This window comes from Bidens hawaiensis, unplaced genomic scaffold (genome assembly GCF_021521415.1).
Source record: "Bidens hawaiensis isolate Kalapana, Puna unplaced genomic scaffold, B.hawaiensis_p1.1 tig00044757_1, whole genome shotgun sequence".
Classification (NCBI taxonomy): domain Eukaryota; kingdom Viridiplantae; phylum Streptophyta; class Magnoliopsida; order Asterales; family Asteraceae; genus Bidens; species Bidens hawaiensis.
The window spans coordinates 37,330-62,641 of NW_027497954.1; the positions used below are offsets into that span (position 1 = coordinate 37,330).

The 25,312-nt window shown below is 39.6% G+C and overlaps 2 protein-coding genes across 2 annotated transcripts; one reads left to right on the plus strand and one right to left on the minus strand.

The window, feature by feature from the left end:
- Positions 1-904: 904 nt before the first annotated feature.
- Positions 905-13,331, minus strand: LOC143595163 (transcription factor LRL2-like). Its single transcript, XM_077074268.1, has 8 exons — positions 13,250-13,331; positions 2,948-2,988; positions 2,488-2,820; positions 2,224-2,397; positions 2,052-2,117; positions 1,799-1,864; positions 1,636-1,689; positions 905-1,302 (listed from the first exon to the last, which is right to left on the minus strand). Exons 1-8 carry the CDS (start codon positions 13,329-13,331, stop codon positions 1,033-1,035), a joined length of 1,086 nt encoding a protein of 361 aa, XP_076930383.1. The 3' UTR covers positions 905-1,032.
- Positions 13,332-17,391: 4,060 nt separating this feature from the next.
- Positions 17,392-18,965, plus strand: LOC143595162 (uncharacterized). Its single transcript, XM_077074267.1, has 8 exons — positions 17,392-17,591; positions 17,659-17,742; positions 17,813-17,959; positions 18,032-18,105; positions 18,184-18,289; positions 18,371-18,462; positions 18,538-18,586; positions 18,685-18,965. The coding sequence occupies exons 1-8, from the start codon at positions 17,412-17,414 to the stop codon at positions 18,760-18,762; spliced, it is 810 nt and encodes a 269-aa protein (XP_076930382.1). The 5' UTR covers positions 17,392-17,411; the 3' UTR covers positions 18,763-18,965.
- Positions 18,966-25,312: the final 6,347 nt, after the last annotated feature.

Consider the following 25,312-nt stretch of genomic DNA (forward strand, 5'->3'; position numbering starts at 1 on the left):
AGAAAAGCAAGGAAATCTTGCTTAAAACATCTTCACAAAAAAACCTTTGCAGCCACCCTCTCATCCACTGCTCCTACCACCGTCCGCCAACACCACCACCCACCGTACGCCGCCACCACCACCCCCGTACCCCGCCGCCACCGTCCACCACCATCCACCGCCACCACCACCATCCACCACCCACCATCCATCACCACCACCGTCCACCACCCACCATCCATCACCACCACCGTCCGCCACCACCACCACCATCCATCACCGCCACCACCACCATCCATCACCCACCACCACCACCATCCATCACCGCCACCACCACCACCATCCATCACCGCCACCACCACCGTCCACCACCCACCATCCATCACCACCACCGTCCACCACCCACCATCCATCACCACCACCGTCCGCCACCACCACCACCATCCATCACCACCACCGTCCACCACCCACCATCCATCACCACCACCATCCATCACCACCACCACCATCCATCACCGCCACCACCACCATCCATCACCCACCACCACCACCATCCATCACCACCACCGTCCACCACCAACCAAAACCATCCATCACCACCACCCATTGTCCACCACCACCATCCACCGCCACTACCCACCGTCCGCCGCCACTACCACCATCCACCACCACCACCTTCCACCACCCACCAAAACCAAATCGGCATGGCAAGCAAAGACTAAAAACTAGATGTAACTTGAATAAATGACTTCTATCTTGTGAGATAAGTTTGACAGTTATGCAGACAGTATCAGCTTATAAAAACAAACAGTCTTATATTTTCAGCTTGCAGATCTTCAGACCACATCTTCAGTTGCAGACATGAAAACAGATGAAATCAGCTTGCAGACAGTTTATGTCTGCAAAAACAAACAGCACCTAAATATCAAAATGACCTCACATAAAGCACTTTTGACAATGGCTACATATAATTCAAAAACACCCCTCAAAGTTCTTGCTATTTTCCTTTACAAAAGGAAAAGGTCATTCGTATGAAGTCAACATGTTACATTGTTACGGTGTGTCTTTCACATTAACTCCATTAGCCGATTGAACTGTCGATACCGACATATTTGGTGATGATGGCCCACCACCCTCTCCAACACCTAACGGGTGGTGGCTCTTGGTGGAGAGAGTGCTAGCGAGTGAAATAGGCATGAGGCACAGCCCTTTCCCTTGTAAATATTGCATGGCGGCACCCATATCCACCTCCATCAGCTTCACCACCTGGCTCTCCGTCGCCAACACGTCACCACTCCGCCCTACCCAACCACCACCTCCTCCCTGCAAACAAGTGTAAGGTTAGAAAAGTAAATTCTTAAAAGTTATAAAAGATGGAATCCGGAAAGAAGTATGTATGTTGCTTTTTTTTTTGTGTTTTGTCGTTTATATAGTGTGCACCTTTGTGATGTGCCATGTGTTATTCCAAACAAAGATACCATCTCTTATTATAAATACTTTTAAAACTAGAAAAATAATATTCATTTACAGAAATTGTATCATATACACTAGCCACTAAGGATGTCTCATGACTCATACCAATGTGTACATATGATATGTATGATGTTTAATTTATCTGTGGTGCAAATGTGCATCAAGTCTATAATTAGTGTCTACCTCACTCACACTAGTAGCATCGGCAGCGCTTCCCAATCGGCTCTTGCTCAGCACCTATAAAATAAACAAATATAATAGTATTAAAACTTTAGTTATAATTTATCATGGCTATATATTATTATGCTAAAATAAAAGCACAAAGTATGTTTTTGTTTCACCGTACCTTGACTTGAAGCTGGAGGAATTTGACATAGTCTATAATATCATCTAGCATTGAAGCCTTGTCCGCCTATCATAATTTAACATACAACATAGCCACATTATTAAACAAATGTGTAATAAAGTTGTATGAACGGAATCAAAATAATAAACTAAATAGTAATTAGAGATAATACTAAAATAACTTCATCTAATCTAAGTATTCATTATTTGAAACCATTTATATTTATATTTATTAATAATAATGTAACGCTTACTTTATTAGCATTGGGGACGATTTCTTGTAAAGCCTTCATCCTCTCGGCTATCTTTTCCCGCCGTAACTGTCACATTCCGACGGACAAGAAAACAAAAAAGTTAAAAAAATCTGACATTTAGTACCAGGTGTACTAGAAAACAAAACATGGTACGATGCTTGCTGCGCTTTACCCTTTCGGCTATGCTGTGTGGGTCAGTTGCTTGTCCTCTTCTGGCCCTCACTCTCTGCCGTGGCTGCGATGGTGCTCCACCTCCAGCTGTCATCACCGGACCTCCAAACTGTTGTTGGGTTTCATTGAACCCATGGAACAGATTTTGAATTGAATTATTATTATTATCTCCTATCTGAATAATAATATTAAATAAATATTAATAATACGTTATAACAGAATTTGAAATTAATTAACTTGAACTTAATGTTATTAGTTAAGTTACCGGCGAGTTGAAAGATGAAACGTCGTCGTTATGGAAGAGAGTGGGTTCGCCGGCGGAGTGTAGTTGCAAAGATTTCAAGGCCGTACGACCGCCGGCGGTAGTGGCAAACTGGTGTTGACGGAGACTGGATGATAGAAACGTTGAGTGGTGGTCAAAGTGGTCAACGTTCCATGGGAGTGGTGCGTTGTTGTGACCGTCGCCGGCGGATATGTCCGGCCAAGAAACGGTGGTTTGGAGGCCGGAGAGTAACTGGTTAAGAAAATCGTCGTGTGTGGCAGTTGGATCGAAGCTGGCGGTGTTGTTTTGAAGATCTTGAAGAGACATTTGTGATTCCTGAATGTTTTTTGAAAGAAATTATTAAAACTCACACACTTAAAAGTAACAACTCAAGATTATAAACAATACAAAGACATGTATGTAGATAATAACATAAGTAATGTGTATGTATATATTTATTTACCTGAGAAACTGTGAAGAAAATTAGATGGTTTATCGAAGAATCTGAGAAGAAGAAGAAGGTATCAAATAGATGGTTTAATTTTTCTTTGGTGTTTGGTATGTTTGTTCTTCACTTGTCTTTTTGTCTCGGGGTTACTTATAGATAAGCAATCCGAGATGCAAAACATAATAATATTGTTTTCTAAAGTTGAGTTTTCTGTAATCCAATTGTAGGAGTGGGTAAATGGGCCGGGCCAAGACGGGACCAAGCTCAATTACGATCTAGCTTTGATTGTTTAGATTTATGAGAGCTAGAGATTAAACTCGATCTGTTTCAAGCTATTTTTTCTAAAATACAAGCTTGGCTTGTGAATTAGTTTTTAACATTGGGTTGGGCTTGTTTATTATATTTATTAAGGAGTGAGCTGTGATTTTTGTCCCTATGGTTTTTTCAAATCTACGGTTTTAGTCTAATAATTTCAAATTTGCGGTTTTCATCCTATGGTTTCATTTCATTTGCAATTAAACCCAACCCACTAGCCCCGTTAACTCTAGTCTTTGAACCCATTAGTATGCCCCTCACGTGTGGGTTATTTTTATCATTTTTTTCTCCCCAAATCAAAACCCAGCCCTAATTTTAGTTATGAAAATCCAGGTTTTGACATGTATGACTTAAGGCTGGGTATTATTTGGGGAAAAAAGACAAAATTTCCTCTCACGTGAGGGGCACGTTAATGGGTTTAACGACCAGGGTTAACGAGGTTGGTGAGGTCCGGTTTAATTGCAAGTGAAATAAAACCACAGAGACGAAAACCATAAATTTGAAACTATATGACTAAAATCACAGATTTTGACAAACCATAATGACTAAAACCGCAATTCACTCTTTATTAATTCATTTATATGAATTTATAATTATTTTTATATACTATAAAAAATCTTTAATTAGCCTAACTCTGCTCGAGCTCAGTTGTGTAGTGTAAAATTAATATATAGAAGTCTAAAAGAGGAAAAACATAAAAGTACACAATGTGACATCTGCCCCGATCCGACCCGACCCAGGTACCCGTTTCTCCCATCCGATCTCTTTCTTTTATGATTTAATATTTATTTATACTTATACTTTACTTTTAATAATAACAATATATTTTCCTTCCCTCTTCTTCTCTCTTTCCGCCTTCTTTTCCCTCTTGTTGCCGTCCCGCCTTCTTTTCCCTCTTGTTGCCGTCCCGCCTCTTTCTCTCTCTTGTCGCCGTCCCGCCCTTAAGTCTTGAACCCCCCCTTTTCTCTTAACTCTTTGCTTGTCCTTTGGTTCTTCCCGCCTAAGGTTGTCTGCGCAGCTCCACGCGCCAGACTCCTTACAAGGAAGCCTGCGTGAAGACCAGTTGTTCCTGCGTTACGCGAGGCGAACTGTTCTCGCAGCGCGCTAAGAACGGTAGTTCTTCCCACGGCGCGCTAAGAATGGTAATTCTTCCCGCGACGCGCTAAGGATTTTAGTTCTTCCCGCGGCGCGCTGTGGACTGTTCTCTGTCTGCCTTCGCCCTCGCGCGTGCGCTCAAGCTTTCTCGCGCTATGTCTTGAGTCTTTTCTTCTGTTTAATCCAGCCGTTTACTTTTGTGTTGTCTTATCTTCTGTGCTGTTGACCTGACCTATCTTATGTCTGAAAAGTTACTTTCGGCGCAGCATGCGCACCAACCCCATTGGTTGACAGAAAAATTGACTGACATTATCTTTTGAGATCTGCTTTTCCATGCTTGACCTGTACCCTTATCTGACCCTCCCATGCCTGTTTACTGTTACCTGTCAGCTTTTCCTTTGCCCCCTGCAGCTGCCATATCTTTTGATATCTTTTGCTTTTGGAATCTTTTGCTTTTTGGAGATCTTTTCCCCTTTTCTAGGGATTGTGTTCCCTAGGGTTTCCCTATAAATAATAATGCTATTTTCTTAACACTACACACACAAATACTTATTATCTTTCTCTTCCTTTGCTCCTCGCCGTTGTTCTTCCTCTGCCGTCTCCTCTCTCTTTGCCTTCGTCTTCTATCCTGTTCTGTCCTGCTTTTCCGGTAATATATATTATATATAATAATTTACTTATTAATTATGCTAACTTATAATCAAGACTTAAATCAAATCATTAAAACAATAATCTTATTTATAGGTTAACTTGTGCTTGTTTAAAGTTGGTTCTTGCTTTATCTTGCACCGCACCGTTTATCAAGTGAGTAATCTCGTACCTAATCCCTTTTTATTTTTAATGTTTTGGGATGTTCATGTGTTCATACAAACTTAGAGTCTTAAACTTGTTTATGAACTTTAGTCGCGCAGTATCCCATGTGTTGAGGACGTAGACTTGGCTGTTTATTTGTATGTGTGGATCATTAACCGTCTTGTCGGTCTATTCCGCAGTTCTCATGGTACCATTAGATGAACACGGGAGAACAATCGTTTATGATTTTCTCTTTTGTTTACACTTGCACAGTCTTTCTTGTTTGTGAGCTCAATTGTGAGCACTGGCAGTCTATGAATCTTAGAGTTGGTCCCGATCGGATTACACCCTTGTTGAAAACCAGACATACACATGTTGCGCGCAGATTTATTGTTATCTATGTATTGTATTAAACTTGATTTCTCACCAACACGCAAGTGTTTGACGTTTTATTTTAACACATGTTCAGGTTTGCTGTAGCTACTTTTGGAGCTTGTGGACACGTAGGACGTTTTTACTTTTGGACCTAGATTAAAATGTAACAAGACAAGTTATTATTGTTCGAATATTTTGTCTTATAATATATTGATTTATGTTGATTTATGTTATCTTGTGTTTACGTTGCGCGTGCGTGAATGAATATATTTATTAAATATTGACACCCAATAGTGTCACGAGTAATGAAACAATATGTGGCGCCCCGATGTATAATCCGCCTTTGGTCGGGGTGTTACAGATTGGTATCAGAGCTCGTTGACTTTAGGATAGATGGTTAGACGTAACGGCCTAGAATACCTAAGAGTCCCTTCTCGCGCATGAGAGAAATCTCATGTTTGCACGCTTATTGTTAATTACTCGTTATTTATAAATATGCTTGCGCAGACGCAGCGTATGGTTTTATGTTTTATTTCGCGATATTTCGATTTTTGCTGAATTTCGATTTTTATTGATTTTACTTACATATTCGTTTGTTGGGATTGAAAATCCGAAAAGTCATGGTGATACATGAATAGTTGATTTTCAATTTCCATTTACGATTATGTTCTGAGGTTGGAGACTTGAAAAGTCATGGTGATACATGAATTGTCAACCTCCAATACTCATTTTCTTGTATATTTTATATTGAGGATTGAAAAGTCATGGTGATACATGAATCGTCAATCTCCAATACTCGTTTACTAGTCATTTTAAATTGAGAATTCGGAAAGTCATGGTGATACATGAATTGTCGATTCTCGATTCGAATTTGTTATCTGTAATAAGTTTGCATTCAAATTCATGTTTTACTTTAACTGTTGATGGTATCTAACCCCGCGAAACCAAGCTTTATAAGATTATACTTTGCGCTAAGATATTAACAAAACTAAAACTTTTATAGAATGCCTCCGCTATCTCGCCGTCATCAGAGGAGAGAAGCCTCGCGCAGGCGTAGACAGCAACGTTCCCAGGAAATGGCCGCCGCAATAGCCCAAACTTTGAGCCAAAACAATACCTCCGGTTACAACATTAAGTCCTTTAACGCGGGTAACCCTCCAAAGTTCACAGGTCTTGAAGGAGCCACCGTGATGCTCCAGTGGCTCGAGAAAATTGAAAACACTTTCCTCCACACCCAATGCCCTCCAGACCGACGAACCCTATATGCCTCCAGTGTCCTGGAAGCAAGGGCGCTTACATGGTGGAATGGAGTAGCTCATGCGCGTGGCGCAGAGGCTGCTTCTAGCATGCTCTGGGAGGAATTCAAGGAAATCTTGACGCGAGAATTCTGCCCTCCCAACGAAGTTAAGCGCCTGGAGGAAGAATTTTGGAATCTTAAGCAGTACAGTGGCGAAGCGCGCGAGTACGCGACGCGCTTCCATGAACTAAGCCTGCTTGTCCCTCACCTTGTTACCCCTTCCCGCCGAGCCATAAAGAAATTCCTTGGGGGTCTCCCCATGGAAATTCAAGATTCTGTATGGGCCAGAAACCCAGTTACCCTCTCTGACGCCATCGAATTGGCCGCTGTGCTCAGCGACAACCATGTCAGAGCAGGAACTCTGTTCCTGCGAGGAACTGAGAAGACCAAACCCACCAAAACTGTCCCTGAACCCGCAGAAACCAAACCAGAACCCTCAAACCATAACCAGAAACGTAGGCGCAGACAAGTCTACGCGCTTACCAGCCCGCCCATAGTCCAGCAACCCGCCTACCAACCTCCAGTTTACGCGCCTAACCCACTGTCAACCTACCCAACACCTCCTGTAGTCCACAACTATGCCTTAACCAACCCCGCACTCCCTGCCCCGCCAACTAAGAAACCTTACACAGGAAACCACCCCTTTTGCCCAACCTGTAGATTTCACCACCCAACCCAAACCCCGTGTCGACTTTGTCACCGATGTGGCCGCGCTGGTCACATGGCGGAAAACTGTAGAGTTCTTCCCGCCAATCCAATTGCGCCAACACCACCAGTCTACCCGCAGAACCCACAACCAACCTACCAAAACCCACGACCCAGATCGTGCTTTAACTGCGGTGATCCCAGTCATTTCCGGAACGCGTGCCCGAGACTACAAGTTCAGATTACGCAAGCGAATCCGGTGAACCAGATTTCGAACCAAGTGACACGCGGCCGAGCTTTTAACATAACCGCGCACCAAGCGCAAGCGAATAATGACGTAGTTAATGGTACATTCTTGCTTAACGGAATTTATGCTTCTGTACTTTTTGATACTGGCGCCGATCGAAGTTTTATTTCTCGCGCGTTTGAGCAGAAGCTTGCGCGACCGCGCAGCGATTTAAAAGAAAATTTTTCAGTTGAATTGGCTAATGGTGAAACTGTTTTAATTAACTCTGTGATCAAGGATTGCACGCTTAACCTTAACGAAAACGATTTTCTGATCGACCTCATCCCCATGCCTCTTGGAAGCTTTGATGTTATTATTGGTATGGACTGGCTCTCGAAGAATCGCGCCGAAGTTATTTGCGCCAAGAAGTTGATTCGCATTCCTTGAGAAAATGGTGATCTTCATATCTACGGCGAAAAACCCTCCAGTGGTCTTAAGCTTATGACTTGCGCCGAAGCCCGAAGGCTCATGCGGAAAAGGTGTATTGCATTCTTAGCCCATGTGGTTAAACCTGCTGAAGAAAAGAAGCTTCGCGATATCCCTGTTGTGCGTGATTTCCCTGAAGTTTTTCCTGATGATCTTCCTGGTATCCCTCCCGCTCGTGAAGTCGAGTTCCGTATTGATCTTGTCCCTGGTGCTTCCCCCGTAGCCAAATCTCCTTACCGTCTTGCGCCCGCTGAGATGCAAGAATTGGCAAGTCAACTTCAAGAGTTGACCGCTAAGGGATTCATTCGCCCTAGCTCTTCGCCCTGGGGTGCTCCGGTGTTGTTCGTTAAAAAGAAAGATGGTACGTTTCGCATGTGTATCGATTACCGCGAGTTGAACAAACTCACCATTAAGAACCGGTATCCCTTACCGCGTATTGACGACCTCTTTGATCAACTCCAAGGTGCCTCTTGTTTCTCCAAGATTGATCTCCGCTCTGGCTATCACCAGTTGCGCATCCGCGATGAGGATGTTCCGAAGACTGCTTTTCGAACTCGTTATGGCCATTTTGAATTCTTGGTCATGTCCTTCGGTTTAACCAACGCACCCGCCGTTTTCATGGATCTAATGAATCGGGTGTGTAGGCCTTTCTTGGATAAATTCGTGATTGTGTTTATCGATGACGTTCTGATTTATTCTAAGACCAAGGCCGAGCATGAGCAACATCTTCGGTTGGTATTGCAAAAGCTTAGAGCCGAGCAGCTCTTTTCCAAGCTCTCCAAGTGTGAATTTTGGTCGGATGAAGTACAGTTTCTTGGCCATGTTGTTAACAAGATGGGTATTCATGTCGACCCATCCAAGATCGAAGCAATCAAGAACTGGATTACGCCATCTACTCCTACCGAAATCCGTTCCTTTTTGGGCTTAGCTGGTTACTACCGGCGATTTATTTCGAACTTCTCAAAGATCGCATTGCCTTTAACAGCTCTAACGCACAAAGGTAAACCGTATATTTGGGGCTCGAAGCAAGAAGAAGCCTTTCTGACGCTCAAGCGATTGTTGTGTGAAGCTCCTGTTCTTGCGCTACCTGAGGGTAATGATGATTTTGTCGTGTATTGCGATGCATCCAACCAAGGTCTCGGTTGTGTTCTTATGCAACGAGGCAAGGTTATCGCTTACGCATCAAGGCAACTCAAGGTTCATGAAAAGAATTATACAACTCACGACCTCGAACTAGGCGCAGTTGTATTTGCCTTGAAGATCTAGAGACACTACCTTTATGGTACTAAGTGTATCCTCTACACTGACCATAAAAGCCTTCAGCACATCTTTGATCAAAAGGAACTCAACATGAGGCAACGCCGATGGAACGAACTCATCAGCGATTATGATTGTGAGATCCGGTATCATCCTGGTAAGGCTAATGTGGTAGCCGATGCGCTCAGCCGTAAACCCAGCCAGCTTAACTGTATCTTGCCGCGCACGCAGCTTCACTTTGCGCCGATTCAGAGCAATCTTGAATCACGCATTCGCGACGCGCAGCGCGCATCCATCAGTAATGGTAACCTTCGCGCCGAGTTAGCGTGTGGCGCGGAAGCTCATTTTGTTCCTAATCTGAGTGGAATTCTCTGCTATCTCAATCGCATCTGGATTCCCTTTGATGAGAATCTTCGCGCTGATATCCTGAGTGAAGCGCATAAATCTCGGTATTCTATTCATCCCGGCGCTGATAAGATGTACAAGGATTTGCGCATTACTTATTGGTGGCCCGGTATGAAAAAGGATATTGCTGTGTTCGTAGCTAAATGCCTGACTTGTTCTAAGGTAAAAGCTGAACACCAACGCCCATCTGGTTTGCTCGAGCAACCAGAAATTCCTATGTGGAAATGGGAAGGTATAGCGATGGACTTTATTACCAAGTTACCTTTGACAGCAAGCAAACATGATAGCATTTGGGTAATAGTGGATCGTTTGACTAAGTCTGCTCACTTTCTGCCCATTCGTGAAAACTACCGTGTTGAGCAACTCGCGCAGCTTTATGTCAAGGAAGTTGTCTGCCGTCATGGTACTCCTTTGAGCATCATATCCGATCGCGATGGCCGTTTTATATCTCGATTTTGGAAATCTCTCCAATCTGCGCTAGGAACTCGCTTGGACATGAGTACGGCATATCATCCTCAGACTGACGGTCAGTCTGAGCGAACTATTCAAACTCTTGAGGATATGCTCCGATCTTGTGTTCTTGATTTTGGAGGTAATTGGGATTCGCACCTGCCTTTGATCGAGTTCTCTTATAATAACAGCTATCATTCCAGTATTGGTATGGCCCCATTTGAAGCACTTTACGGTCGTAAGTGCCGCTCCCCGATTTGTTGGAGCGAAGTGGGTGAAGCTCAAATTACAGGACCCGAACTTGTTCAAGAGACAACCGATAAAATCGCCAAGGTCCGTGATCATCTGCTGACTGCCAGAAGCCGACAGAAGAGTTACGCAGATCGTAGGCGAAAGCCTCTCGAATTTCAAGTTGGTGATCTTGCTCTCCTCAAAGTGTCTCCCTGGAAGGGTGTTGTCCGCTTTGGGAAGAAAGGTAAGCTTGCTCCTCGATATGTTGGACCATTTAAGATTCTCGCACGTGTGGGAAAAGTTGCCTACAGACTTGACCTGCCGCCCGCGCTCAGCAATGTGCATCCAACGTTCCATGTTTCCAATCTCAAGAAGTGTTTAGTTGACGAGAACCTTCACATTCCACTTGATGAAGTTCAAGTTGATGAATCTATGCATTTCGTTGAGAAGCCTGTTGAGATTATGGATCGCGAAGTTAAGCAAACCAAGCGCAGTCGCATCCCTATCGTGAAAGTTCGCTGGGAGTCCAAGCGCGGAGCCGAGTTTACATGGGAAAGGGAAGATCAAATGAAGATCAAGTACCCGCACCTGTTCTCTGCGCAACCTACTTCGAGATAAATTTCGGGACGAAATTTCTTAAAGTAGGGGAGACTGTGACATCTGCCCCGATCCGACCCGACCCAGGTACCCGTTTCTCCGATCCGATCTCTTTCTTTTATGATTTAATATTTATTTATACTTATACTTTACTTTTAATAATAATAATATATTTTCCTTCCCTCTTCTTCTCTCTTTCCGCCTTCTTTTCCCTCTTGTTGCCGTCCCGCCTCTTTCTCTCTCTTGTCGCCGTCCCGCCCTTAAGTCTTGAACCCCCCCTTTTCTCTTAACTCTTTGCTTGTCCTTTGGTTCTTCCCGCCTAAGGTTGTCTGCGCAGCTCCACGCGCCAGACTCCTTACAAGGAAGCCTGCGTGAAGACCAGTTGTTCCTGCGTTACGCGAGGCGAACTGTTCTCGCAGCGCGCTAAGAACGGTAGTTCTTCCCACGGCGCGCTAAGAATGGTAATTCTTCCCGCGACGCGCTAAGGATTTTAGTTCTTCCCGCGGCGCGCTGTGGACTGTTCTCTGTCTGCCTTCGCCCTCGCGCGTGCGCTCAAGCTTTCTCGCGCTATGTCTTGAGTCTTTTCTTCTGTTTAATCCAGCCGTTTACTTTTGTGTTGTCTTATCTTCTGTGCTGTTGACCTGACCTATCTTATGTCTGAAAAGTTACTTTCGGCGCAGCATGCGCACCAACCCCATTGGTTGACAGAAAAAGTGACTGACATTATCTTTTGAGATCTGCTTTTCCATGCTTGACCTGTACCCTTATCTGACCCTCCCATGCCTGTTTACTGTTACCTGTCAGCTTTTCCTTTGCCCCCCTGCAGCTGCCATATCTTTTGATATCTTTTGCTTTTGGAATCTTTTGCTTTTTGGAGATCTTTTCCCCTTTTCTAGGGATTGTGTTCCCTAGGGTTTCCCTATAAATAATAATGCTATTTTCTTAACACTACACACACAAATACTTATTATCTTTCTCTTCCTTTGCTCCTTGCCGTTGTTCTTCCTCTGCCGTCTCCTCTCTCTTTGCCTTCGTCTTCTATCCTGTTCTGTCCTGCTTTTCCGGTAATATATATTATATATAATAATTTACTTATTAATTATGCTAACTTATAATCAAGACTTAAATCAAATCATTAAAACAATAATCTTATTTATAGGTTAACTTGTGCTTGTTTAAAGTTGGTTCTTGCTTTATCTTGCACCGCACCGTTTATCAAGTGAGTAATCTCGTACCTAATCCCTTTTTATTTTTAATGTTTTGGGATGTTCATGTGTTCATACAAACTTAGAGTCTTAAACTTGTTTATGAACTTTAGTCGCGCAGTATCCCATGTGTTGAGGACGTAGACTTGGCTGTTTATTTGTATGTGTGGATCATTAACCGTCTTGTCGGTCTATTCCGCAGTTCTCATGGTACCATTAGATGAACACGGGAGAACAATCGTTTATGATTTTCTCTTTTGTTTACACTTGCACAGTCTTTCTTGTTTGTGAGCTCAATTGTGAGCACTGGCAGTCTATGAATCTTAGAGTTGGTCCCGATCGGATTACACCCTTGTTGAAAACCAGACATACACATGTTGCGCGCAGATTTATTGTTATCTATGTATTGTATTAAACTTGATTTCTCACCAACACGCAAGTGTTTGACGTTTTATTTTAACACATGTTCAGGTTTGCTGTAGCTACTTTTGGAGCTTGTGGACACGTAGGACGTTTTTACTTTTGGACCTAGATTAAAATGTAACAAGACAAGTTATTATTGTTCGAATATTTTGTCTTATAATATATTGATTTATGTTGATTTATGTTATCTTGTGTTTACGTTGCGCGTGCGTGAATGAATATATTTATTAAATATTGACACCCAATAGTGTCACGAGTAATGAAACAATATGTGGCGCCCCGATGTATAATCCGCCTTTGGTCGGGGTGTTACACACAAGGCTTGTTAAGACTTGACGAGCTTAAACGTGGTTCTCATACAAAACTCAAGTTCGGGTTCGATAATTAAACGAGCTTTACTTGAGACTCAGGTTCGTCTCGAGCTCGAAATAGCTCGACTTATTTCGAGCTTTCTATCTTTCCGAGCTCGAGTGGCTTACAATCAGCTCAACTCTTTTGCACCCTCAAGATTTACTTACCTTTTTCTTTTTCCTTTAGTGTATGCAAAATAATCTGGAAACAATAACCGTGTAAAGTAACTAAACTGCCTATTTCCAACATGTTTGCTTTATTTTTATGCTCAAACTTTGCTTTTGATCTATTTTTAATAGAGTAGATTATAAGGTTTTGTGTAGTATGTTAGAATTTCATATTTTTTTTTTAACTTTCATAATCTATACCTTTCCTTTCTCTCTGTTGTTTACTCAACCATCACACTTTTGGTCTTGTGATGAATGTTAATAGGGTAAATTACAAGGTTTTATGGATATATAATTTTTCGTGCAATTTGTAGAAATTTCATAAGACATTTATTTCATAACAAAATGCGAGAGTTGAATAAACAATAGAGTTGATTAAGCTATTTGAGATCTGCTTGTTAAAATTTTGGATATGCCCATGTTAAATGAGCTTACCTTTCAAATAAGCTTCTTAACAAACGAGCTCCAACTTGAGCTGGCTCATAAGTTTATTTTTTAGGGATTTTTACATATTTTTCCTTACTTAACACCATTAATTACATATTTTTCAACACCTAAACAAACAATTACATATTTCTCCTTTTCATATTAAATTACCAAGTTATCCATATCTCTTACCATTAATAAATTAATTAAAAAACCTGTTATATTAGTAATTATAGAGTTAAACCCACACCATCAAAACATCTTATCCAACCTACTTCCGGCAAGCTTTTAGCCATCTCATCACCGCCATAAATGACTATCACCACTTTTTTCCTCTGAATCCCGCTGTCTCATGTACATTTTTTTTATTATACTTGAGTTGTTTTTGTTGGTAAAAAAATTTAAATCCAAAACTTTTTTATATTGACTATTGATTAAAAAGTTCCATGCCAATTGGTTTATTAGTGTTCGATATGTTCGTCTTTACGTCGACTCGGTTTGGATTGAACTTGAGGAGATATGTAATTGGTGTTTTAAGGAAGGGGATATATGTAAATACTTATTTAATTATGTCATTAAGGGTAAAACAATCATTTAATTAGTTAATTTTAATGAAATGGAGAGATATGTAATGTGTGGTTTATGGAGGGGAAATATGTAATTGATTTTTAAGGAATGGGTAAATATGTAATAATATAACTTAGCAAGGGAATATATGTAAATGTCCCTATTTTTTAATATATATTTTTTTAATGTGTGTGTATAATATTTTTATATAATAAGTGATGATAAAAGTAACTAAACAATGTATATTAAAATTATAACTAAAACATATATAAAAACAATTAGAGTTGTATATAAATTAATAAAATAAAAATTAAACGAACCGAATTTGAGCTTGAAAATACATCTCATGAGTCGAGCTCGAGCTTTAGAAAAGAGTTTGAAATAAGTCAAACTTGAGATATGGTAAGTCAAACGAGCCAAGCTTAAGCCTTATCCAGCTCGGGCTTGGCTTGATTGCATTGCGCCAGAGATGCACATTGTAACCAGATCATAAACTTGGTTCTTAAACCAGTTCAGAAAAAGGTTTGGGTGAAACTAGACCGAAACAATCCAATCTACTAGTTTCAAATTGGTTTGTGAACATATCCGTTAAGGCAATTTAAAACTAGTTTAAACTGAACGAAAATGGCTAAAGTCTTCAAACCTAGTCAAGTTACTTTCCTTAAAAAAATAAACCCGTTTCACATTTGAACCGGTTTGGTCCGATCCGGTTTAGACTCCCTTTGACAAAATCCAAAGCGGTTTTAAAATTGATCTAGTTTTTAAAATCATTGACACAAAACCAGCTTTTGGCCTCTAACTAGAAAGCCCAATAATTAGGTTATGCCACTATTTTCTTTTTCTTTGGACGTTATGCTTGGGCCTACGGAGGGCACCTGCACCCGGGTGGTTTTATGCAGATTGCTGATAAGTAAATTAGTAACGTTTATCAGCCTGAAATCTTGAATCATGTGCACAAGTCACAACACAAAATATTAAAAGCAAGATTTTGTCTCTAACTATTTTGTGTGATCGTACTTAGTGTCTATGTGACAGCTAGTTGGTTTTCACCTTTTATATTCTATTGATTATAGCAAATCTTAGAAAGGTAGCTAGTTAAGTTTTCAAAAGCTTCTCTCTCTTGTGCATGTTTAGTGCCAATTGCCAAAAAAAAAACAAAAAAACCATTGCAATCAAACATGAGTAGGGGGGGCAGCGGTGCCATCTTAGACACATTGGTTAAATGGGCTAGTTTTTGGTATAGAGAGTCAAGTTAAAAGGTTTGCTAGAATGTAAACGTGTTGAATGGATCAAACGGGCCAAATTCCTAGAGTGTATTCACAATGCATAAAACATCTAATTTGGGTATGATTGTAACAATATACTTCTTCTTTGTTTGTATTTAAAACAAAAATTATTTATTAATTTAAAGAAAAAGAAATTGAGAAAAAAGATATTTGTGCCTGAGCATGCGCATTTTACCATCTCTACGAGGATTTCATGACTTAGGGGGTGTTTGTTTTTTCTTCAAACATCTTCAAGGAGCTAATGTCTGCAGGCGCGCAGACATTACCCTTGAAGACTGTTTGTTTTTTTTCTTAAAACAGATCTGAAGTTATCTTCTTTCATCTTAAAAGAAAAGCAAGGAAATCTTGCTTAAAACATCTTCACAAAAAAACCTTTGCAGCCACCCTCTCATCCACTGCTCCTACCACCGTCCGCCAACACCACCACCCACCGTACGCCGCCACCACCACCCCCGTACCCCGCCGCCACCGTCCACCACCATCCACCGCCACCACCACCACCACCGTCCACCACCCACCATCCATCACCACCACCGTCCACCACCCACCATCCATCACCACCACCGTCCGCCACCACCACCACCATCCATCACCGCCACCACCACCATCCATCACCCACCACCACCACCATCCATCACCGCCACCACCACCACCATCCATCACCGCCACCACCACCGTCCACCACCCACCATCCATCACCACCACCGTCCACCACCCACCATCCATCACCACCACCGTCCGCCACCACCACCACCATCCATCACCACCACCGTCCACCACCCACCATCCATCACCACCACCATCCATCACCACCACCACCATCCATCACCGCCACCACCACCATCCATCACCCACCACCACCACCATCCATCACCACCACCGTCCACCACCAACCAAAACCATCCATCACCACCACCCATTGTCCACCACCACCATCCACCGCCACTACCCACCGTCCGCCGCCACTACCACCATCCACCACCACCACCTTCCACCACCCACCAAAACCAAATCGGCATGGCAAGCAAAGACTAAAAACTAGATGTAACTTGAATAAATGACTTCTATCTTGTGAGATAAGTTTGACAGTTATGCAGACAGTATCAGCTTATAAAAACAAACAGTCTTATATTTTCAGCTTGCAGATCTTCAGACCACATCTTCAGTTGCAGACATGAAAACAGATGAAATCAGCTTGCAGACAGTTTATGTCTGCAAAAACAAACAGCACCTTAATGTTTTGGTTTGCTTTTTGATCACGCACTTGTATTTTACTTTTTGCTACACATTTGTCATACAACTATTATAGGTTAAAAGATTGTTATACCGAGAATAATAAGTTTATAATGAAATAATTAAATTTAAACTTGTATGCACAGGAGTAAATTATTATCATCGATTCGATTTACCGTGACTTGAGAAATATTTGCCATTGGAGGCAACTGCCAACCGATATGAAGAAAATTACCATCCTGAAATCTGTCACACATTCTATTTGAGTTACATAAGAATTGAATTTAATAATTAAAATAAAATGGTATTCCTTTCTTAAAAACCTCCAGAACAGTCTAAACTCTAAAGTCACGTTCTTTCCTTAAATCAAATAAGTCCAAACCCTCAAATCAAATAAGTTGAAGCCGTAACGTGACCAAATAAGTGTGATTAAATTTCATTTTATCTTAGTCACACTTATTTTATTTCAAAATTGTCAGTATGCACATGGAAACACGTTTTGTTTTGTTTTGTTTTGTTTTGAAATGACGATGATTTTTATTAAAGAAAAAAAAAATCTTTACAAAAACAACTCAAATACCATGACTAGATCCAACCGACCATTCCATCATCACCACTCCCACAAATTCAACATCTTTCTACAGGTAAAAATGGACCAAAAATCATGGGCCTGTACTTTAACCATCCAGCTCGTTCTCTGCTTTGCTCTGTACTGCGCTGTCAACATCGGTGAGCCCACTGGAATTCAGCTTCAGCCTAATCAGATTTACTTCATTTCTGTTCGTGGTGGATTTAGACCTCTCAAACACCAAACCCGTCTTCTTAAACAGGTAATTTTCATATGGGGGGTTTTAGTTTATGATTTGGGTATTTGAATTAACTTATGTTGTGTTGAAGATAGAGAAGGTGATGTATGCATATAATGTTGGATTTGTGATTAACATAAGTGAGCTTGGTGAAGATGATCCACTATTACTTAACGTAAGATCTCGATTCAATTCATCCTAATTATTGTTGTAATTTGAGTAGCGTGATCTTATTTTTGTGACAGGCAACACAATATTTCAACTCATTGAAGGTCCCCTGGTACACAACCGTATCGCTAAAAGGAGACGGGCCGGATTGTTATTTCAAGCAATTTAACATTTCAAATGGAAGAACATTGGCTATTATAGATTTAAATTCTCAAAAAGTACAGGTAGGTATATGCTTAGTTTGTATATTCTTTATTATGGGAATATATATATGCTACATCAGTATTTTTATTTAGGATTCTTCAACTGGCATAGAAGAAGTTCAGTTAGAGCAGTTATCAAGAAAACTTGAACTGAGCAGTAGTAGCTGGTATTATCAAAACTCATTGTTACCTTTTTTATAACTTTTAATCACTAATAATTGCATTATGTGACTTATTGACATTAGGCATATTGCTGCTGTATTTCATCCGTTATTCTGCAATCAAAGTTTGGAGCAAACACAAGCAAAGGGAAGCGATTATCTGCATCAAATGCTACTGAAACATGGAGTGGTTGGCTTTTTAATTCCCGTATGGATTATAAGTTTCTGTTAAACTCCGACTTTTTGACTAATATCTAACTACTGTTTTCAGGATGCGTACTTAAGTGGAGAGTCATGTGATCATGAAGATCGCATAGGAGGACCTTATTTGACCACTTTAAGTCAACGATCGTATCCTTCCACGTGAGCAGATAGATATAAAGTATTTCCACTATTATTCGTGTACAAAAACAATCAGCAATCATCTGTTTTTTGCAGGGAAATGGTAAATATGTTTCTTCTTCACAGAGTCAGTCCTCTTGAAATTGTGAGTTTTTTATTTTGCTTTTAAGTTTCACTTACTTTTTGGCTTTTAATTGAACAATGAACGTTGAAAACTTTATATTTCTTCAATTAATTGAACAGACAACTTATGGTGTTGGTTTTAAAGGGGATATTATTCATGAATCTACGATAAGGCAAAGAGGCAGAGACGCGATGTAACTGGTAAACCGTGTAGTTGCAGAACGTTGAGTTGTTGACATTATGTAGAGGATTCACTTGCAATTCATTGAGCAAGTAGTTGTATCAACTATGGATGTGTTTAGCCTTACTGTTTTTATCATTTTTGTTTTCCAACTGGTAAGATTCTTGAGTTCTTGGAATCTTGGGTATAATGAAATGCTTTTTGTAGATTCTTGATTTCTTGTGGCATATTCAAGATTGTTGCATTTCTTTTTGTAACAGGGATAGATAGATGAAAAGAAAATTTGGATGAATATAGATGGTTCATTGAGTATAATGAAATGCAGGTGCTGTAATGTTGACATTGAACTTTAAAATCTGTTCTCATTGTTTCTCCTTTTTACTTTTAGAAATAACCAGTCCCTACACAACCATATCTAACATTACGGTAGACCGAGAAAACAATTAATATTTATGTTTGAGATTATTTGCAACATTAAATGATTCTTTTATACAATGGAATGTGGATAGGATTGGGTGTTTTTTTTCACTTAAAACACTAAAATTGTGAATTGTGTACATTGGTACAGGTTAGTTTCACATTAAACACACAAAACACATTTAACTAAGCGGATCGGCCGACACCTACACCTTATGTGTAGCTCCGCCATTGACTGTTTAAGTCGACTTGGCGTGTCGTGTTAACAGATTGACCCATTTATTTCATTGACCTTTTAAAAATATTTTATGTCATATTTAATTAAGCAAGCCTATTTTGGTCGGCTTCACGTATTGTGTTAACAAATTGACCCATTTATTTCGTTAACCTTTTAAAAGTATTTTATGTCATAATTAAAACTAGGTTAGTGGCCCGTGTATTTTATGGATGGAAATTAATAATTTTGTCAGATAAAGGTAAACATATATTATTGTTTATTTGAATAAATATAAAATTATGAATTTATGTGTAAAGATGGTTTTACATAAATATTTTGATTTTTTGTAATTAGAATGAATTGGATGAATAAAAATTTATGATTGCAGGTTCACTGTTTGACATTTTAACGTATTTGCTAGTAAATTTGTTATTAGGTGTATAAAATTAGAATATCACATAATCGTTAGACGTAAAAATTTGTACGAGCTATTAAAATATAATATTGAAGACATTAAGTTACAAAATGTAGTGAAGTCATATAATATGATGAAAGTTATTGGTCGGGTAAATATGAAATTGCATTTTTCAAAAATATATGAAAGTCTTTATGTTTGATAATATTTTGTAAAGAAGCTCGAAAATGGAGGAATAACTTATCAATATCGATTGTCTTATAAGGTGAAATGGCTTTTCATTTTCTATTTTGGCTATTTAGTAACATAATCACCAATTTATATGGGAGATATGAAGGATGATCATGGCTTGCCAGGGTTCGAGTCCTGATCTCACCCGGTTTTACCGGCTCCTAACTGTCGTGCCGTTTGGCGGGCGTGAGGGTCGGGTTTTATCCGAGGAATCCCTCAATAGGTGGACCGCTAGGGGATCCGTCCTCCGAACTCGTGGCCAGCTCGGGCTACCTTTAGCCATTGGGGGCCTCGTACGGAATACCAGGCGTTACTTAGTTGGTCGTTCCAAAAAAAAAAAAGTAACATAATTTAGTAAATTATAAGTAATTAAAATAGAGGTTACATCCATGTTATTAGCTGACTAATTATGGATGAAATGACAAACAAAGAAACATATTAAAATATATTTAATTGTCATTCTAATTAAATTACTTAATTAAATAATTGTTAAAATTGGTAAGAGTATACGTTGCATCCTACATAACATGCTAGGATGATGTCATGTGTCCACATAATTTTGCTTTAATAATATAGTAAGATCGTAAGATATATCAAGTATATAGCCTTAAAAGTTAAAAGATATGCGTGTCTTTTTTATGATTTAATATTTTATATATTCGTGTGTTTTAAGTGTGAAAATTAACTAGCAACTAACGCGACGGGTATGGTTAAGATGTGTAACGCTCGGTGCTCGATTCCAACAGATTTTACGTTGCATTAGTATAAAGCCCGTGAAAAATTTTTTTCATTCTAATCTTGTGTGCATTGTAACCATATAATCTGGACGGAAACAAAGAATATAAAATGTAAATAAATAGCTAAATGTTAGTAAGTAGTCCACAAAGGAATTAGTAAGTAGTCCACAAAGGAAATCCACTTGTGGTGTAAAAGTGTTATATATGGACAATCATCCAAAATCTTACAAAAGAGGATTGTTTCTTATGGCAAATATACTTACTAATTACAAAAAAAAAATGTACATGTTGGTTACCAAAGAAAAGAAAAAAATGGCTCTTGTACCGGTTGTGCTAATAGTGATGGGTCATGTCTTCTACAATTCATGGCATTTGTTTACGGGTCTTGTTTTTTTCCATAGCTTCAGAATCTGCATAGAAACTTGATTGGTTGTTTGATATATAGTTTTCAATTAACTCGTATGAATGAATATGAAGTTGCAGACAAATAACAGTGTAAAGCTATGCAATATGTAACCTGGATGAAAAATATGTCGACCCAAACAAAAATAACACTTATTTGTCGACTTGTTATGACATAACTCATAGAGACCCGAACCTAATCTGACCCATAAATCCAGTCTAAACTTTGTCCAACACAAACCATTTCAGCCAAAACCCAACACGACTTGAACTTAATCAGCTAGTTTTAAGCGCTACATTTGATGGTTCTAGGCTAATAGACGCTTTAAATACTATAAATCATGATATGAGCACTAAATAGGTGAACACAAATGATCCAATAGTCTTGTTTACCATGATGATGTGCTACTTACAAAAAATTGTGTTTGATTCACTTATATAGTCTTTGTTATTTGAGAACTTGATTTATGTATAAGTGTATAGTTTATTAATTACAGATTAACCTAATTAATTTTGAGTATATGAAACAGTACCCTTAATTTGATTTCTCAATATGCAGCACATAAAAATATGTCTTCTTCCTCTCATCCTAGTGCAGCCTGCATATAAAATAAATTAAAGGCTTGTAAGAATACAATGAATAAAGCAAACATGTACACATTTAGATTTTCTATTTTCCTAGAACTTCGAATGTTATACACGTGAGCTCAGTTGCATGATCATCATAGGCCATATCTGTAACACCCACAAAGTTTATGTCCACATTTGACAAGTTTATAAAGATAAAGGAAAAAAAATAAAAAAAAATAATTATGAGAAAGGTAATGGGAAAAATGATGATAAAGAAAAGAAAGCATATTATGTTAAGGGAATAAGTAAGGAAACTCCATCCCACATGGAAGGTGGGAAAGAAATAAAAACACTTTATAAAGAAGGAGTTTTCCATGGTAATGTTCTTAGGTGGTTAACCACTCTCATTAGTCCTGGCATCGGGTGCGAAGCACCCGACGCGCACGCGTGCGGACTCGGACTCGGGCGTAATGTGGCGTTTTGATGGCGCACGCTCGCATCGCCGCGAGCCGCATAAGGGCCGCTTCCATATTTTTGAACTATGGAAGATCGACCAAGAAGTGACAAGATACTAAAGTTCAAGGACTAAAAATAAAAATTCTGATTTCCAGACCCATCGCGCTACGCGATGTAGTTTCCCATGAGTTTACAAAAAGGGTTGTCGCGCTACGCGATGGTCCAGAAGGAAGGGGGTATCGCACTACGCGATGACCCGGTTAAGTAACCGGATCAAACACGTGGCAAGATCTTGTGAATTGCGGCGTCGCGCTACACGACGGCCAAAGGAAAAGGGTGTCGCGCTACGCGACGGTCCCCAAAACTTTGCCTATAAAAGGGGGCTACGGGTTTGAAGCATTTTCATTCCAAAAACACCTTTCTTTACACACACTTAACCTTGGGGAACGTGCCCGACCATTGTGAGGTTCCGCGGTCCCGATTTCTCGTAAAACGTGCATGAATTAAAGTTCTGACGCTCCGTCGAGTGGTTAAGCGAGTTTGAAACAAGGTTCTGACGGTTTAACTAGAAGTGCTATTTGTACAAGGCTTAGGCAAATCAAAATACCCGCGTAAGGTAGGGATTCTGCTTAAGTTATTATTTTATTAATATTTAATGGCTTAGACCCTAGTCAAGGGTATAGTCTATACCTTGATCAGTAAGTAAATGAAATATAAGCTTTCATAAGATAAAATTATTGATGAAATGTTGCTCTTTATTTTACTTATGAAAGAAGAACTTGATATATACGTTTCTTCATGATGAAGAAACGTAGCATATAAATGTTTTGTAAAATGTAATGAATATCAAGGTAAAGGTTATGCAAATAGACTTAAGGTCTATAGCTAGATTGTAGATCTAGTTATTTCTAGAATGTTATTCTCGTACTATAGGTCCGAGATAAAGATCAGACATCTGTTGGTGAAAAATCTTGAAATCAACAAAAGGTGAATACGTCCAAACCTTTTTATAATGTGAAATGTTTTATGACGTGAATACGTATATGTACGGTATATTTTGAAAAGATATTTACTCTTTAAAAACTATGGACTGTTATCCATATGTAAAAGAGTTATGGAAATATTTTGCATGAGGGTTGGTTCAAATCCTCTAAAACGTTTTGATACAAGGTAGTACTAAACACTCAGGCTAAAATACACATGTGTCTAAATCCTTACATATATGTACTGTAGTGGGCACACTACAGACATACTGACCATGAGGCAAGTGACTGTCTCTGAGGCGAGTGAAGTTCAATTATTTGGTTTGTGCGTATGTTTAGTTCCGATGAGATGGGATTGAGACCCACTGAGTCGTTGAACACTATTGGTGTTGTGTCATTACGAATTGTAAAAATGTTTTATTGAGTCAGCGTATTCACCGGCATATAGCTGACGTATTTTGAAACTATTTTCAGGTAACCAGGAGTAAGGAATAGTAATGGATATGCCAGTGGAGATAGAAGAACACTAGGCATAGTTTACAGCTGGTGGCTCAGCTAATTTTGTAATGAAGCATATATATTAAACTTGTTCTTAAACAAGAAATTTTGTAAAACGATTAAGAGTGTTTAAATCCCTTTATTATGAAATTAAATATTTTAAATTAACATTTTCCGCTGCAAACTTTGATAAATTGACAAAAGTGGCACCAACTGTGAGTCACACGCCTAGGCCCGAAGGCGGGGTGTGACAATATCACAAATGGGCCCAGACTCATCTTCAGCAAATCACTATAGCATCACAAAAACCATTATAACATTCTAATTTTAACAATAAACCACCTAAATGCGTAGGCTCAGATACATGATCATTATAGCTCTTGTTAACCAAGCCGACCCATAGGCTCATATACATGATCATCATAGCCCTTATCAACCAAACCAACCTATAGGCTCAGATACATAATCATCATAGCCCTTATCAACCAAACCGAGCTACAGGCTCGCAGCCTTTATCAACCGAACCCACGCAAATTCGATTGTAAAGCCAACGGCAAAACACCGTAGCACAATCGCCGCACAGTCAACGTTAGCAATAGAAACAGATTTAACACCTGACCAGAGAGTAAAAGTAAACCACATTCCAAGTATCAGTCATACCAGGTGAAGAAGGATGAGCATCTACTCTAAAGTAACTCATAACCCCAACTCATTCCCCATTGTGATATTATCTAGGTTAAAAAAATCAAATTAAAGTCAAAACTAAAAGTTAAAAACTTGAAGCTAGGAAAACCCTAATAATGCTATTAAATATTCTGTGCATTATACGGCATATAAACACAAAATTGAGGTTAAACTTACTTGAATCGTCATCAAACATAAACGAAACTGAAAGAAGATCTCAAATCCATTAGCGGCGGTGCCCTTAAGTGTACGGCATCGTAACGGCGAAACACCGCATACGACCACCATTGACAGGCTCCCACCCCCACTCCATCGCTGCAAGGGCTCCGAATCGGAGCCCAGCAACAACAGCTAGCGGACCTCTCCGATCGGCAATCCGCCACCTAGGGTCCAAAATATGGAACCCAGCAAGCCAAGCATCGGAAAGTGAAGCGCAAGGTCGGTGAGGCTGTGAAGAGAGAGAGAGAGAGTCGGGTATGTGTATATGCAGAGGGCAGCCCACGTAGAAATCTCATGAACACGTGTAGCAAGCTAAATCATAAGAATAGGTACAACATATACTACAGCAGGTACAACAAATTCAGTAGAAAAACAAACAAACAGTGAATCTGTGTGTGATGAGGAAGTTAGAAAAATAAAATATATAATATATATATATATATAATATGTAAAAAAGCAAAACGGAAAATCAGAGAAATAATGTTTTGTAACTTTGCATTAAGTATTTTCATTTTTGTAGTGATTGAATTATATTATTTTGTGTAAGCTAATATTTGGTTAGAAAACACTCTAATTCTGCGACATCTATAAATCTATAATAAGGTTCGAGCCTTCAGTCCTTCACCATTTGATACTAGGGTTGTTCACGAACCGAGCTGAACAAAACGCAGATTTGCTTATATTTGATTTGGCTTGAAAGCGAGGCGAACCGAACGGATTGAATTTTAAGAAACAAGC